Source organism: Callorhinus ursinus, unplaced genomic scaffold (assembly GCF_003265705.2).
Source record: "Callorhinus ursinus isolate GAN/ISIS: 27379988/994484 unplaced genomic scaffold, GSC_fseal_2.0 scaffold81, whole genome shotgun sequence".
Taxonomy (NCBI): Eukaryota; Metazoa; Chordata; class Mammalia; order Carnivora; family Otariidae; genus Callorhinus; species Callorhinus ursinus.
The window spans coordinates 1,288,691-1,304,546 of record NW_027397143.1 but is presented as its reverse complement, the minus strand read 5'-3'; the positions used below and the strand labels follow the sequence as shown (position 1 = coordinate 1,304,546).

At 59.9% G+C, this 15,856-nt stretch overlaps 1 protein-coding gene across 3 annotated transcripts in view; it reads left to right on the top strand.

Annotated features, from left to right (window-relative positions):
- Window positions 1-15,856, top strand: part of COL23A1 (collagen type XXIII alpha 1 chain) — a 308,128-nt gene that overhangs the window by 282,739 nt on the left and 9,533 nt on the right. For 2 of the 3 annotated variants that reach the window (XM_025862720.2, XM_073887590.1), the window contains 17 exons: window positions 2,766-2,882; window positions 3,900-3,935; window positions 4,068-4,094; window positions 4,533-4,559; window positions 6,503-6,556; window positions 7,109-7,171; window positions 7,573-7,617; window positions 8,982-9,059; window positions 10,952-11,005; window positions 11,620-11,664; window positions 12,491-12,580; window positions 13,409-13,471; window positions 13,816-13,872; window positions 14,090-14,116; window positions 15,076-15,138; window positions 15,225-15,278; window positions 15,481-15,507. In XM_025862720.2, coding sequence (XP_025718505.1) covers window positions 2,766-2,882; window positions 3,900-3,935; window positions 4,068-4,094; window positions 4,533-4,559; window positions 6,503-6,556; window positions 7,109-7,171; window positions 7,573-7,617; window positions 8,982-9,059; window positions 10,952-11,005; window positions 11,620-11,664; window positions 12,491-12,580; window positions 13,409-13,471; window positions 13,816-13,872; window positions 14,090-14,116; window positions 15,076-15,138; window positions 15,225-15,278; window positions 15,481-15,507 — 927 coding nt within the window. Of the gene's footprint in view, window positions 1-2,765; window positions 2,883-3,899; window positions 3,936-4,067; window positions 4,095-4,532; window positions 4,560-6,502; window positions 6,557-7,108; window positions 7,172-7,572; window positions 7,618-8,981; window positions 9,060-9,669; window positions 9,694-10,951; window positions 11,006-11,619; window positions 11,665-12,490; window positions 12,581-13,408; window positions 13,472-13,815; window positions 13,873-14,089; window positions 14,117-15,075; window positions 15,139-15,224; window positions 15,279-15,480; window positions 15,508-15,856 lie in introns of all 3 variants that reach the window. The other variant, XM_073887589.1, reaches the window with a different exon arrangement.

The following is a 15,856-nucleotide window of genomic DNA, read 5'->3' as shown; positions in this document are numbered from 1 at the left end:
TCACGAGAGATCCTTTCCAAAGCCCTCCCTCCACCCTTCATGGGTGTGCTCTCATTGTCCCACGTTTCCAGCCACCTCCGAAACAACCTCCGTCCTTGGGAGTTCCGGGGCTTAAATCAGCAACATGTCACTGTCCCTCACGACCCCGTGGGCTGGTGGGGGGATCTCGCTCATCGAAGGCAGAGGCTGCTGGGCCTGCAGCCCAAGACAATGGCACCCTCCCTCGGCCTCGGTCGGTGCGGCTGTTGGCTGGGAGCTCGGCTCGGGGGTATCTCTGTGCATCTGGGCTTCTCCCCGCGTGGCGCTGGGCCTCGCAGAGGGGCATCCCAAGACTAGCATTCCAGGAGGCTGGAAGCGTACCTGCCCGGCCAGTTAAGAGCCTGCCAGGCCTTACTTCTGCGGCATCCTGTCCGTTCACGGGGCCCGTCCAAAGTCAAGGTGGGGAGAGAGGAACAGGCCTCCAGCTCTCGATGGGGCCTGGTGGGTGGGACCCCATTGCAAGGGGCCTGTGGGATGGGAACGAGCATAGTGGCCACCTTTGGAGAACGTCGTCTGCCTCTCCCGGTTGCTGGCCCTTTCTGCCTTCCTGACCACACAACCTGTTTGCTGGCCAGATGGTTTTCCCACGGCTCAATCCAGGCTTTATAAGTAGAGACCATCACGGGTACAGTCGCCGCGTCTTCAAGGTAGCCTGGCCCCGTGGCGTGTCCGGGCCTGCTGGTTTGCGTGCTCCCTTGACTCACCCCTGCATTTCCAGGGTTAGACCTCAGCCAGCCGATCCCAGCGTGCAGACAGGGCCAGCCTCGTGTCCCGGGTCACTCAAGGCCAGAGCCAACAAACCTCTGCTGGGGCCTGCTCAAGTGTCGAAACCCATTTTCCTCCTCATTAAGTAGAGTCCGGCCAGTGGTGCCCCTCGTGGGGCCCCTGGGCTGTGGAGGGAACAGCGGGGGATGGGGTATCTTCCAAGTCTTCCTGACACAGCATCAAATGGAACAGGAATTACCCACCACCATCCCCACCCGCGCCTGGGCGAGCTAACCAAACTGTCGGTTTTCTTTACTTCAGACTGGAGGCATGGCCTCTGCATTGGGACCCTGAGTGGTGGACACTGAGAGCCTCAGTTAATTCTTTAATTGGGGGAAACAAATGAACCGTGTCTGAAAGTCCAGTTGGCCAGAAAGGCGAACCTTCACATCATGGGATCCAGGGATAAAAAATGCGTCCAAAAGGCATCGCTTGCCTCACTGGCCAGAAGAGGTGCTGCCTTTCTTAGCTCTGTAACCCTGGGGCGACAGTTACCCTCTCTGGTCCCGACCACTCCATCTGTAAAATGGGTCCATAGCAGGGCCTTGGCCGGGTGGTCACAAGGGTTGGGCGAGCCAGCTTCCGGGGAGGTCAGTGCTGGGCACACAGCGGGGGCTACCTCCACAAGAGGCTTCCTCCTTTCCTGGCCACGGGAAGTTTGGGGACTGCTGTCGTGGTGAGCCAGCCGAGCCCCATGACTATGCCCAGCGGCAGTGCTGGGCGGGAACCACGGGGGCTGCAGAAAGCACCGGTGGCACCGTGGCCCCCCCACCCCCGTCCTCGCAGCTGGGGCCAGGAGGTGAGGGCTCCGGCTGCCTGAGGTCTGACCCCGTACTAACACCGGGTCCTTGAGTCGGGGACAGGATGCTGCATGACTGAGACTTTGTGGCCCTTCGTTGCTCTCTCTCTCTCTTTTTTTTTTTCAACTTTTTATCTTGAGATAACTGTAGGTTCACAATTAGTTGTAAGAAATGATACCCCGTGCACCTGCCCTCCACGTTCCCCGGATGGTGACATCCTGCCTTCCCCGGAGTAATCTCACCACCAGGAAATTGGCACAATCCACCTGCCTCATTTGGAGCTCAGCCATTTTGCCCGTCTGGGTGTGCTTAAGTCTGGGCGACGTGATCACGCTCAGGAGATTCCAGTGACCACCGCACGCAGATCCCTCGCGCTGCTACAGTCGCCCCATCCCTACGCCCGCCCCGGGCAGCCACTGACCCATGCTCCATCTCTGTGATCTTTCCGTGTCAGCCGCGTGGTATGGTCAGCCATAGGGTATGGTCACCTTGTAAGATCGGCTTTTCTCACTCAGCAACATTCCCTCGAGATGCATCCATGCCATTGCAATGTGGCTGTGCCTCCTTGTTCCTTTCCATTTATTGCCAAGCAGTGCTCCGTGACAGGGCTGTAGCCCCGTCCCTTAACCATCCACCCACGGAAGGACAATTTGGGTTGCTTCTAGTTTGGGGCCGTTACACCTAAGAGTGGCTGTGAGCATTCGCGTGAGTTTTCATCTCTCTGGGTAAGTGCCCAGAAGCGCACCTCCAGCACCAAATAAAGTAGGAGCTGACCAACGAGGAGGGTCCTTCAGGACGTGTGCCGCCCCCTTTCCAGGAAGAAGGGGGCTGGTGGGGCCCACATGCTTCGCTCCCGCACCCAACATGTCTCATCTCTCAACGAAACACCAGAGCTGGGCTCCGGGCACGAAGGGCTGAGAAGATGGCACATCCCTTGGAGTGTAGAAGGTCCTGTTAGCCTTTTATGCCAAAGTACAGGGACCTGTCCCTTCCTGCGGCCGCCAAGAAGCAGCGAGAAGCCCAGGAACCAAACACTCTGCTCTGAGCCCACCAAGGGCTGGGGAAGGGAAGGCATCGGGCCGTCCGTCTGCGGAGGCTCCTCTCTGGAGACCAGAGCCCCTTCCCTCGCCCTCACGGTAAGCCAGGCCCCATCTCTTCCAGGGAGACCAAGGACGAGATGGAGCTGCTGGGCCTCCGGGGCCCCCTGGACCCCCTGGGGCCCGGGGCCCTCCTGGAGACACAGGGAAAGATGGCCCCAGGGGAGCAGAAGGCCCGGCGGTAAGAGAGGGCACAGAGGTGGAATACCCCTGTCCCCAGTCCAGACCCAGACCCATGCCGCACCCCAACCCCAGCCCCAACCCAGACGCCTGCCACACGCCAGCCTTATACCTCATGCCGTTTAAGACCTTGACCTCGGGCGCCTGGGCGGCTCAGTTGGTTGGGCGACTGCCTTCGGCTCGGGTCATGATCCTGGAGTCCCGGGATCGAGTCCCGCATCGGGCTCCCTGCTCGGCGGGGAGTCTGCTTCTCCCTCTGAACCTCCCCCCTCTCATGCTCTATCTCATTGTCTCTCTCAAATAAATAAATAAAATCTTTAAAAAAAAATAAAAATAAATAAATAAATAAATAAGACCTTGACCCCCAAACTCATTCCCAAATCCTGGTCCACACCCTCATTTCTGGCTATTATCCAGACTCTACCTCTGACCCCTGCACTCTGACCTGACTCCAAACCCAACGCTTACCCTCCACCCTAACCCCAAATACAACCAGAGACCCTAAACCTGACCTTGGTTGCAATTTCAGTCGCAGTCCTAACCCTGACCCTGAAACCCATATGGGGGCGCTTCCCCCCCAGATTTTACGCCCCCCCCAGCTCTGGCTCTCTCTCCCCCCTCCTTCCCTCCCTCCCTCCAGTACTAACTAGTTAGGCTCAGTTGTCCTCCTATAGTTCTATCCAGAGCCTAGAGACCAGACTCCGTGGTACTACCCCTTCCCCTACCGCAGGGACTCAGGGCTGTCCTTCCCATCCCATGCAGAGCCAGCTCTGCCACCAGACTGCCACCAAACTGCCTCTCAGGGCAGCCAGCTACTCAGATGGCCCATCCATTCCTATTCACATTGGGCACCTAACTCCTTGAGCCTCAACATTCTCATCTGCAAAGTGGGAACAAGAACTCATGACACGAGAGACTGCTTGCAACCCCCCAACCCAGGGCCTGGCGCGGCGAGTGGGCTCTGTTAACCGGGGAGCCCTGCGTCCCCTCAAGAGGCTCTCCTCTTCTGCCTCCTCAGGGTCCCAAAGGAGAGACTGGACGGGACGGCGAGATGGTCAGTATCCAGGGCATCTGGGGAGGCCTGGCCTCTGGCACCTGGTGTCACCCTTTGTACAATGAAGAGGAGGTGGCGGCCCAGAAGCAGCCTCCAGTACCCCATTTAATACTTTCTCTTCTCTTGGTCCAGGGCCTGAAGGGACCCCCAGGGCCCAAGGTGAGTGCTCCTCACTCCCTGTCCCCTGCCCCAGGCCTGGGAGGGATGGGCTCCCCTCACCTCCCCCACCCCACAGGTCAGCTCTTCCTTTTCTTCTCTGCCTGCTGGGGTGGGGGGGTGGAGCTGGGGTCTGCCCCAAAGGAGAAGGGCTTTCCTTGCTTTCTCCCTCATCTCAGAAACACCCCCTGGAGGCTGGGACGTCACATCCCCATTTGCAAGAGCAGTGACTTGCCCAGGGTCATTCAGCGTGGGGGGGGGCACGGTCAGGGGTGGAGTCCAGGACTGTCAGCCCCACCCACCATCCATGTGCACCTCTCTGGGGGGCCGGGGTCTCTGGGCTGTACCCGGTCATCGAGGCCACTTCTACCACAGCGGGTGGCCTGGTGTCTGGGCCAGGCTCTGATCTCTCTCTTGAACCCCCCCTGCCTCCCTCCTCAGGGTGAGCCCGGCATTCCTGGAAAGAAGGTGAGGGGGGGCCCCCAGGAGGGGCTTCTTGGTGGGGGTGTGGGAAGTGGCTGGGGAGATGGGCAGGAGCTCCCCATGGGCCAGGGCCGGGGGCCAGCCACAGGGAAGTCCTCACCAGACCCAAGCCCTCACTGTGGATGACTGCTCCGTCCGTCTCTGAAGCCCGATTTCATTCATTCACTACTTATTCGTCCATTCTTTCCTTTCCACAAACACAGCAAATTTATTCCCACTTCAGGGCTCTGGACAGTGGTTCTCAGAGTATGTTCCTGGGACCAGCTAGTATCAGCATCGCTGGGGGCTTTAGACGGGCACGTTTGGGGGCCGACCTCAGAGCCACCTAGTCAGAGACACTAGGGGTGGGCCCCTGGGATGTTGTAATTTATAATAAATCCATATTTGGTCTCAGTCCTCTGGTTTTTGGAACAGCTCCTAAAACCCTTGGAATGTCCTGAGTGATGAACCTGATTTGAAGGTGTCTATTGTTATGTTAATGAGGCGACTTTGGGCTCGTTGCCTGGAGAAACAACCACATGATTGGGGGGTTGGAACTTTCAGTCCTGGTCACCAGCCTGCCAGGGAGGGGCTGGAGGGTGAACCAATCTCACCAGTGGCCAGTGATTTCATCACTCACACCTATGGAATGAAGCCTCCATAAAAACCCAAAAGGATGGGGTTGTGAGAGCATCTGGGTGGGTGAACACAGGGTGATTTGGGGAGAGCAGCACGCCTGGAGAGGTCACGGACTCTCCTACCCCCTTTCCCATACCTTGCCCGCTGCATCTCTTCCATCTGGCTGTTCTTGAGTTCTGTCCTTTATAATAAACTGGGAATCTAATAAGGAGAGTGTTTCCCTGAGTTCTGTGAGCCGCTCTAGCAAGTTAATGGAACCCAAGGACGAGGTGGTGGGAATCTTCAGTCTGTGGTGGGTCGATCTGTAACACAAGTGAGAGCCGGCTTACTCCTGGTGCCTGGAGTGGGCTGGGGGGCTGGGGCAGTCTTGTAGGACTGGGCCCTTAACCCGTGGGATCCGACGTTCTCTCCAGGTAGACAGGTATCAGAATTGGGTTGAATTGTAGGATGCCTGGCTGGTGGTAGGGAATCGCTTGGGGGTATGGACACACCCCGCGCCCATCAGAATTGGTGACCCAACTTTTATTTTTTTGTTGTTTATTTTTTAAAAGATTTTTTTTTTTTTATCTATTTGACACACACACACACAGAGCACGAGCAGTGGGGAGGGGCAGAGGAATAGGGAGAAGTAGGCTCCCAGCGGAGCAGGGAGCCCGATGCGGGACTTGATCTCAGGACCCCGGGATCATGACCTGAGCCCAAGGCAGACGCTTAACTGACTGAGCCACCCAGGCGTCCCCCTGGTGACCAGAACTTGTAGCCATGGTCTGTTCAGCAGCCCCCCTGGGGTGATGGTGGCATGCACTCAAATTTGGGAACCACTGACCTGGGGTGATCTTCCCCCACCCCATCCCTTGCCAGGTCTCCAAAAAGCTGTCCCCTCTCCCAGGTGACCATCCCTCTGAGTCCCTCCATCCTGCCACCCTCTTACACTCTTCCCAGCACTGCTTCTACCTCCTGACCTGGCTCTAGGTGTTTATCTGGACATTCCTTTGCCCTCAAGCCCCTGTCTCCCCCACTGAGCAGGGACCCCACCCGCCTGGCCCACAGACAGTGCTCACGGTGCTCACAAGCTATGTGTTGACTGAAAGGAACGAATGCCCTCCCCTGCACCTGCCCACCCCTTCCTTCGGTGCACCCCTGCTGACGCGTGCTCTGGGCTGGCCCCAGGGGACCTGCCCCACCCCTGTCCCCACCCCGTGTGACCAGGGCTGGTACCAGCAGAGGGCTGGTGGGGCGGTGGGGGGGGGAGACAGCCAAAGTGGGTCTGCCCAGGCCTGAGGGCTGCACCTCAACTGCTCTCTCCTCAGGGGGATGACGGGACACCAAGCCAGCCAGGGCTCCCTGGACCCCCAGGCCCCAAGGTAGGTACCTGTGCCTCCCCCACAGGGCCCCCTGCCTCACACCTCCCTCGGTTCCCATCGGTCTGGTGCGGCCCCCGGCTGACCCTTTCACAATGGGGGAGGGGGGCACGTGCTGACGCCCAGGGCAGGCCAGAGAGAGACTGGGGGAGGCCCCGGGCCCCACTTGACACCGGGCGGGGCATCCCATCCAGCCATTTGCCTCCCTGCACACCCTCAGGCCCTCCTAGTTCCCATCTCAGGGGGCCCCCACTCTATCCTGTCTCCCAGCTAGGACCAGGGTATCATCCTTGCTCCCCCAGGCCGTGGAGACCACCATCCTGCCTCCAAAATATCTCCAGAGCCCCTGAGAGGCCCTAACTAAGCACCAAGACCCAGACCAGAGAGGGTGGCGTGCTCCGGAGTCCCCAGGGCTGGGGGGAGTCCTGAGGCCCACCTCCTCTCAACCCCAGGGGGGCTCCGCCGTGTTCCCCAGGAAGCTCTCAAAGCCAGCAGGCCCAGGCGGCCCCCAGCCTGCCCCTGGCCCTCACTCAGCCGTGAATGTCTCTGTTACAGGGTGAGCCCGGGAACGCGGGGCCTCGAGGAGAAAATGGTGTGGACGGCGCCCCAGGGCCAAAGGTGCCTTACAGTGCGCGGCTCAGACCAGTGCCCCCATCCTGGGGTGAAAGTCCCGGGAGGGCATGGGCCTGGGGGTCTCGTTCCACAGGCAGTCAGAGCTGGCCAGGGGGTATGGCCACGGGTTTGGGTGAGTGACAAGCCTCCACCAAGCTCAGCCATGTGGCTAAATCACCTTGGAGCCAGGGGAGCCAGGGTCTCCCTCGGTGGCCCATCTCTACACACCGTGGGGCCAGGGAGGCGCCCACAGGCCCTCCTTCCAGGAGCCCTCTTCCTGGGGTGCCGGCCGCGTACATTGGTCCCTTGGGGCTCCAGCACGTGGGCCCTGCGCTTTTTGGTGACCTGGCGACTGGAGGGGCGTGGGGCGGCCATGCGCACGTGGCTGCAACCTCACGTCTCCACAGGGAGAGCCTGGCCCGCGAGGCGCCGATGGAGTCTCCGGACTGCGGGTAAGCGAGTCTCCCCTCTGGCCACACCGAGGGGACCCACGGGCCGGGTTCTTCAGAAGGCCCCATCCCCCGGGGAGGTCCCAGAGGAGCAGTCGAGCCCCGGGAAATGGGAGTCGTTTTTTTAATAATCATTCATTAGCGATTTAAAAAAAAAAAAATTTTTTTTTTTAATCTCACAATACCTGCTTTTCGTAAAACATTCAAATACACATGTGCGAAGGCGAGGCCTCCCCAGGTGAGTGTTAGCCCTCCCCGAGTCTTGTCTTCTCATATTCAAGCACAGACCTCCAATGCGCCACCTGGGGGGGGAAAACCCTCCCCCTGCGGGGGGCCTTGCCCCACCCTGAGGTTCGCTCCTGTCTCCAGACGCACAGCCTCCCGGCTGGTCTCCGATCTTTTGTGACCTTTTGTGACCAGCCGCTATCAACCCACCTTTTTAAGTCAACATCCGGGATCCTCTTTTCTCTGCTGGGTGCCCTCATGCTCCCGGAGGCTGCTTTTCTCCTCCGAAAAAAGGCCACGCAGGTGGCCGGGGCTGGATGAGGTACTGGCTGTGGCATTCTGTGTGACCATGACCGAGGAGGCTTCTGGCAGGTGAGGCCCCGGCCCGGGTCTCTGGCCCCAGGCCTGACCAGAGCGCTGCCCGCCCCTCACGGTGGGCCCCGCACCCTGGGGCTCGGAGAAGAAGGGCGGGGCCGGCAGCCGAGCACGTGTGGGCGGGGACAGGTGGGCGGGGCCGGCAGCCGAGCACGTGTGGGCGGGGACAGGTGGGCGGAGCCGGCAGCCGAGCACGTGTGGGCGGGGACACGTGCGTTCGCGGACCGAGCGTGCGGGCCCGGGTGGACTTGTGCTCGTTGCGAGTGCGTGGCGCGCACACCCTCGACCAGAGCTTGGAAGTCAGAGGCACGAGGCCAAGATTGCACTTGGCCTACACGGTGTCTGGGCGTTTGGGGGAGTGTGTGGATTTTTGCGCCTTTGTTGGCCGACGTTTAAAAATCGTAAGAGATTAAAAATCGGAGAACTCCGGGTTAAGACCTCAGCGGACTTCAAGTCCCACGCAAAAGGCAGCCAGACCAGGCACGGGCAGGTCCCTCCGTTGGCTCCAGGGCCCCCTACCCCCTTTCCTCCGGGATGCCTGCTGCCTGAGCCCTGGAACGTTCTCTCGGGGACTGGGGTGCCAGTGGCCACGTAGATACCGGAGGATGAGCTCACGGGGGTCCCATCGGGTTACAGCTGAGCCGGCACATGGCACACGGACCTTCCTTCGTGGGGGTCAGTTTCCTAGGGTCCCTGGTTGAGACACAGACGCAGCTGCCCAGGCTCTGCCCTGAAATTCTTCCTCTTCCTCTCTTCCTCTGCTTCAGGGTCCCCAGGGCCTCAAGGGTGAGCAAGGAGACACAGTGGTGATTGACTACGATGGCAGGATCCTGGATGCCCTTAAGGTAGTTTCCCGGCAGGACCAGGATAAATCCTGGTTCTTTTCCTAAGAAGACAACCACATACTTTGCATATCAATCCTGCATTTCTTTACACAAGGGGGGGGGCAGCTTAGCACAAAGACCTCAGCTTCGCCAGGTGCCCCCCAATAAGGAAATCAGGGCTATGTTGAGCGCCCCCATGGATGCTAAGAGCTGCCGTGAATAGGGCTTATGTGGCCCCAAGATCCCCAGAGGCCAAAGCAAAAAGGGAAGCTCCCCGTTCACGGGCAGGAGGCAGAGTCTTTCCTGATGTCCGGTCTCCGCAGGACCTCCTGGCACCTTCCCGGGGAACACAGACTGGAGGGCTAGGTCTTCTAGTAGCTGTTGGCCATGGGGGGGGGGGTGACAGCGGCCAGATCTGCCCCCAAGGAGCCTCAGGAGATGCACGGCCGCTGAGCCCTGCCTAGGGGCCGACAGACTTGGGACCCATCCCCCATGGGGAGAGAGGTTGGGTACCAGCCACTCACGGTTCCCAGGGAAGGGAGCTCGGGAGGACGAGGGGCAGGCATCAGAGACCAGACTGGGCTCTTGGCACCTGACCCCACCTGAGCTCCATTCCAGCTCTCTCCCACAGGCCTCGGGGAAGTTCAAGCTGATGGTAACTGTGGCCCACCCCAGGCCTGCACGGTGTGGTGTGGCGTGGTGTGGCATGGCATGGCCCAAGGGCATGCACAGGCATGGTGTGTCCAGGCCCCGCTTGGAGAAGCAGCCTGAGTGCAGGGAGGTGGGAGGAAGATTCTGGATGCCAGACTGGAATGATGCCTCCAGCAGATGGGCAGTGGGCTGCCACCGTTGGTTCTTGATCCAGGAAGTGGGGCTCACAATACATATTGTGGGGTGTCTGGGTGGCTCTGTCGGTTAAGCGTCTGCCTTCAGCTCAGGTCATGATCTCAGGGTCCTGGGATCGATCCCTGAGTCAGGCTCCCTGCTTCTCCCTTTCCCTCTGCCCCTCCCCTGCTTGTGCGCGCACTCTGTCTCTCTCTCTTTCTCTCTCTCACTGTCAGATAAATAAATAAAATCTTTAAAATATATATATACACATACATATTGTGGGCAGGCTAGCTGAGGAATGACATGGAAGGTGAATAAAAGTGGGTGTGGGGGCAACTGGAGGCAAGGAGGCCATGGCGGGGTGGGGGTGGGCTCTGGGCCTGGGTGGGGGGATGGAGGAAGATAGGAAGACCAGAGATGTCTCCATGGAGGTGCCAGCAAGGAGGGCACAGGTCGCTGGGAGGAGGGGCTGGGCCGGGTGCAGGCTTGAGGAGGGGGCACGAGTCTGGAGGGCGACGATGAACCACGGTGGGCAGGTGGTCTGTGGGAAGCCTGGGAGCGGGGTCAGACCTAGAGACGCTGCAGGTGCCATCCCTTACCCAGGACTCTCCAGCACTAGCAGACAGCGGGCAGCAGAGCCGATGGACAGAGAGCTCACAGGAGGGACACAGAGAGCAGTGCTGGGCCACCGTCAGGGTTAACATTTTTAGCTAGCCTTGAATGCCAACGGGGGATATGTGTTTGCTGCAAGAGGCCATAGGGAGCCATCGCAGGATCTTGAGCAGGGGCGTGTTGTGAAGAAATCTATATTTGGGGGATACTAGCTCTGAAGGTAGGGGGATTCTGGACTCACTGTGGCAGTGGACACCGTGGTATCCCACCCGGTCCCTGGTGCCACCTCCCTGCCCCTCCCCCCCCCGAGCTGCAAGACAAGAGTTGGGGGACTGGGTGGGAAGCAGGCTATGAGGGCCCTCGACCTGTTGCAGGCCAGCCCGACGGAGCCCTGGCCCCTGGGGGGAAGGGGTGAGCCAGCAATGCGGGGGAAGACCCACGTAAACACTGACCAGCTTGACTTTCACATACAGGGTCCTCCCGGGCCACAGGGGCCCCCAGGGCCACCTGGGATCCCCGGAGCCAAGGTGAGTTCACGGGCCTGTTGTGTGGTCCCCTCCAAGCCCCTTAACTCCAGCGCCATGCTCTCTGCCATGCTCACCCCTCTTCTCTCCTGGCATCCCAGCCCGGCTCCTGGGGGCTCAGAGAACGTGGCCCCGCTCCTTCCTAACCAAGCTGGATGCCTTGCTCCCGGCCCTAGCTCCTCCCTGGAAGCCCCAGTCGCACGCATAAGCCCTCAGGACGTCCCCAGGTCCCATAGATGACAGACATAGCCATTCTTATGGCCCGTACACATCGTTTACCGCCTGCCCAGGTGGCTTAGGAGACGTGGAAATCGCAAGATCTGGTCCCGGCCATCGCCCTGGGCTGTGTGGCCTGCAACGAGTCATTGGATCCCCCCTGAGCCTCAGTTTCCCAAGCTGTAAACTCCCAGACTGTAAATTATAGCCCTGGTCTGCATCTGCCCGGAGGAGCTGAGGAGGGTGCTGGGCACCCAGTGGGCACCTTCCTAGACCCCACCCACTTTAGGGATCCAACCCAGGGATGTCGTGCTGATCAGGGAGGGGAGGCAGCCCAGCCACAAGGCCCTCTTGGGAACCACGGGACACCGTAACCTCCCTTGCTTTCTGTTCCCTTCTAGGGTGAGCTGGGGTTGCCTGGTGCCCCGGGAATCGACGGAGAGAAGGTCTCTGGGCCTTTCGTTTGCTTGGTGATCCTGGTCCCTAGTAGTGGGCTGTGTGTGTGTATGTGTGTGCATGCATACGTGTGTGTGTGCGTGTGTGTGTGCAGAGTTAGAGGCCACAGGACAGAGTGCGCTGCCTGGGCACCTGTCCTGGTTCTGCCCTTAGGCCTCGGGCAAGCTGCTCATTGCCTGGCAGCCTCAGATCCTCACCTGGAGGGGAGGATGGTCACAGTTGTAAGACTTACATAATTGTGTGTGGAAAACACTTAGAGCAGTGCGCGGGGCACAATCTAGGGAAGAGTCTTCAAATGCTAGCTAATGTTCCCGTTACTCTGGGTCCTATGAGTATTGCTGTAAGTACACACCTGTGTGTCCCCCCCACACACAGCACAGTGTCAGGGACATCACTGGACATTCATGGCCGTGGCTTTAGGGCCGCATCTTGGACGTTCCGTGATTGGCTGAGAGAGGGAATGAGTGGCCGGAAGGGGCACTGGGTGGATGGTTGGTTGTACATGGGGGTTGGGGGCTCCCACTGCCATCTCCTGAGATGCGAGCGCAGGGTTGACCCCCCCAAGCTCTGTAAGGGCCCCCGCAGGGGCTGCCCGGTCCCACTCCCCCCACCCCTCCCACCTGCTGGCCTGCCCTACACCCCTGCCTTCATCCAGGCCCCTCGGTGCATTCACCGCCTGGGCCAGAGGCAGGGATCCAGGATGAAGACATGGGGATGGGGGTCTGGCCTGGCCAGGACTAAGCTCTGGGGACCCTCTGGGGTGGGGGAAGAGAGAACTGCTGAGTTCCACCGACCCCTTGTTCTTGTGGCTCACAGGGTCCCAAAGGAGCCAAAGGAGACCCGGGAGAGGCTGGGCCGACCGGACCCAAAGGGGAGGTGGGCGAGATGGGCCTGTCGGGCCTCCCGGTAGGTGGCTGCATGGGCCCCGCCCTACTCTGCCCCCCTGTGGGGTTCCAGGGCCAATGTGTGCCCACGACAGCAGCCGCGGGGGAGGGGGGCACTGCTGGGGCGCTGCCAACTCCACCCGGCCCAGGGGCGCCAAGCCTTGCAAAGAAAGCTCAGACTCAGCCCTTGCTGCTTGGACTTCTGAGCCTCCGTATAGGGACCTACCGCCTACCTCCCAAGGCCTCCGCAAAGGTGGAACAAAGGGGTGGTTAGAGCCCACCCTGACTGCTCAAGTTTTCATCCTGCTCTGTCCCCTGCTGGCTCTGGAAGCCTGCACGAGTCTCCTGACCTCCCTGGGCCTTGGTTTCCCCACCTCTAAAATGGGGATGATAACCTCCTCCCAGTCACGAGGGCCTGCCCGACAGGGCTGAGAGTGGTGGCTGGCCATGTGATAAAATACCCACTGTGATGGTCACTGTGGCTGAACAGAAAGAGCTGTGGGTTCAAGCGGCCAGCAGGTGCCCCCTCTTCGCATCTGATGTACATCCACGGGGCTCCCTCAGCTAGAGAGCTGTGTGCCCCCCTGCCGCCCAGGAGACAATTTATACCGCTGTCAATGTGCTCTCCAAACACCCACTTTCTGGGCACCCAGAGCGTGTCACCAATTTAGGGAAAACTGCTTCAAGCTGCAAATGCCAACGCATCGCTGCTGCTGGTGGCCTCATGGGGAAGGCAGGGGAGGTACTGGTAGGTCTGTGGTGGTAGGTCTGGTGATGGGCAGAAAGGGCTGAAGGTGGGTGGTAGGTCTGGTGATGGGCAGAAAGGGCTGAAGGCCAGGCTGTCCTGCAGGGCACTGACGGTCCCAAGGGCGAGAAGGGAGAGTCGGCATCTGACAGCCTACGAGAGAGCCTGGTAAGGGGGGCTGCTGAGGACCAGGGTCTCCCCTCAATGCCCGGCCCAGGGGCCCCGAATCTTGGGACAGAAAGGCCACCTGGCCTGACCAAACCCAAGGCAGTGAGGGAGGGGGAAGGGGGCACCTCGGGCTGTGTCCTCCAACTGAGGCCCATCTGAGAACCCCAAAGCCCAGCCCCTGGGCCCCCCACCAGGCAGTGCCCTTCTGGAGAGACTCAGCCCAGTGGCTCAGGGCCCAGCACCACCCCCACAGGAGTGCTCATCTGATGTCCAGTGCGTTCAAGCATGAGCAAGTGAGGTATGTTGGGGCGGGAGTGACTAACCCATCTCTGACTGCTTCCTAGGCCCAGATCATAGTGGCGCCAGGGCCCCCCGGCCCCCCTGGGCCCCCAGGCCCCATGGTAAGAACATCTGGCATGAAGTAGCGGAGGTGTGCAGGGGGTGGTGAGCCCAGGCCTGGAGCTGTGACCCAGGGGAGGACAGGGTTTCCGGTGGGGAGGGGGCACATCAAGCAATAATGGGAGAGCCTGGGTCTGGGCTTGGGAGTCTGCAGAGGTCAGGGCCGCGGGGCCAGTGAGTGGCCTATAAGCCTTTGTGACCACTCTCCTCCTCCTCCAGGGCCTTCAGGGAATCCAGGGTCCCAAGGTAAGTTCTGGAAACCCTTCTACTCACTGCAGACGCCCAGCCCGGATAGTTCCAGAAAGCCTTGCTAATGAGCAGTGAGAGCCCCACACTTGGCCCCAATCCAGCTCTGTATTATCCCAGGGCCTGAACATTCTGAATCCCCTGGAGCACAACCTCCCTGATGTCCTCGGAGCTGGTGCCCCCTAGCCCCACACTGGGACTCTGTTCTTTCACCCTGTCCCTCTGAGCCTTCATCTTCAGCCTCTGCCTCCTGTGCCACGCCCCCCTTCCTTACACGCTTCCCCCCCTGCCCCCCATGCACACCGCTGTCTCTCAACTGCCCACAGGCTGGACGTGAAGTCTTGGGTTTGGTGTGTATTACATGTCATGTTCTCTGCTCTTAAATTAAAACCATGAGTGTGGCCTGCCCATGTGCCCCGTGTGGGGGAGGCCAGCTGGCTTCACAGCTTGCCAGGTCTGGTTTCTCTTCCACTCACTCTGGGGGAGAGCACATCTCTGATTCCGCAGCGCAGAGGCCAGCGGGACTCAGACATGAATGCCACAGCCGAGCAGGGCCGAGCATGTGGCCCCAGCAGATGTGCTGCTTCTGGTTCTGTTTGGCCCCACGGCCCTCCCCAGATCGTGTTTAGAAGAGGCAGCTGCTGTCAGGGACGAGGTCCAAGGCAGGGCCTCAGAAACCCGACGGGTCCTCAGCCCTGCTGCTTCTTGGCTGGGTGGCTGGACCCGTCCCTGCCCCTCCCTCTGCCTGTCTTTACTCATCTGTGAAATGGGTGTGAGGGAGCCCATATGTGGGCTTTGGTTACTGTTTGTACTGGAAGGAAGCTGGGGTCAAGCCCGTGAGAGCCTGGTGTCCGTTCCTCTGCCCTGCACTCCCCAGCTCACACTCAGGCCCCAAGCTTTCTTGTCCTGCTGTCTGTCTGAGCCCTTCCCCCTGACCAATGTCTCCTCTTTGCTTCCAGGGCTTGGACGGAGCAAAGGGAGAGAAGGGTGTGTCGGGTGAGAGAGGCCCCAGCGGCCTGCCTGTGAGTGTCATGAGCCTCGTTTATCCCTCTGGGGCACTAATTCCTGTAACTAATTCCTGTAATTGACCCATTCCTTTTCCACCCAGGGGCCAGCTGGCCCTCCAGGCCTTATCGGGCTGCCAGGAACCAAAGGAGAGAAGGTAACGACCTTCCTTTAATGCCTGCCAAGTATGGCTGCACGTTTACGGTGTCACTCGGCCTTGGGGACTCAACCCCCTGCACTACACCATCCCAGGGCCAGAAATCAGGCTTGTGGACAACTCACAAGGCTGAACATCCCAGCAGTAGTGCTCCCAACACCCCCTCCCTGGCCCCTTACATGTCCTCTTTGTCTCTCCTCAGGGAAGACCTGGGGAGCCAGGACTAGATGTAAGTATCTCATTGTTCAAAGTGATCAGGCTCCTCCTGTGTGTAGCTTCTGTCCTTGCACTGGCCATACAGTAATCTGATCTGCTGGGCTTGGATGTGACCCCCTTCCCCAGGGCTGGGACTCCCAACTGACTGGTTCCCTCTGGGTCCCCAGTGCCAAGTCTAGTTCACAGCCCAGAGTAGGTACTTGATGGATGGATGGATGGATGGATGGATAATGGGTGGGTGAAAGATGGGTGGATGGAAGATGGGTGGATGGATAATGGATGGATGGATGAGGGTGGATGGATGGATGATGGGTGGCTGGAAGATGGATGGATGGATGATGGGTGGATGGATGGATGGATGG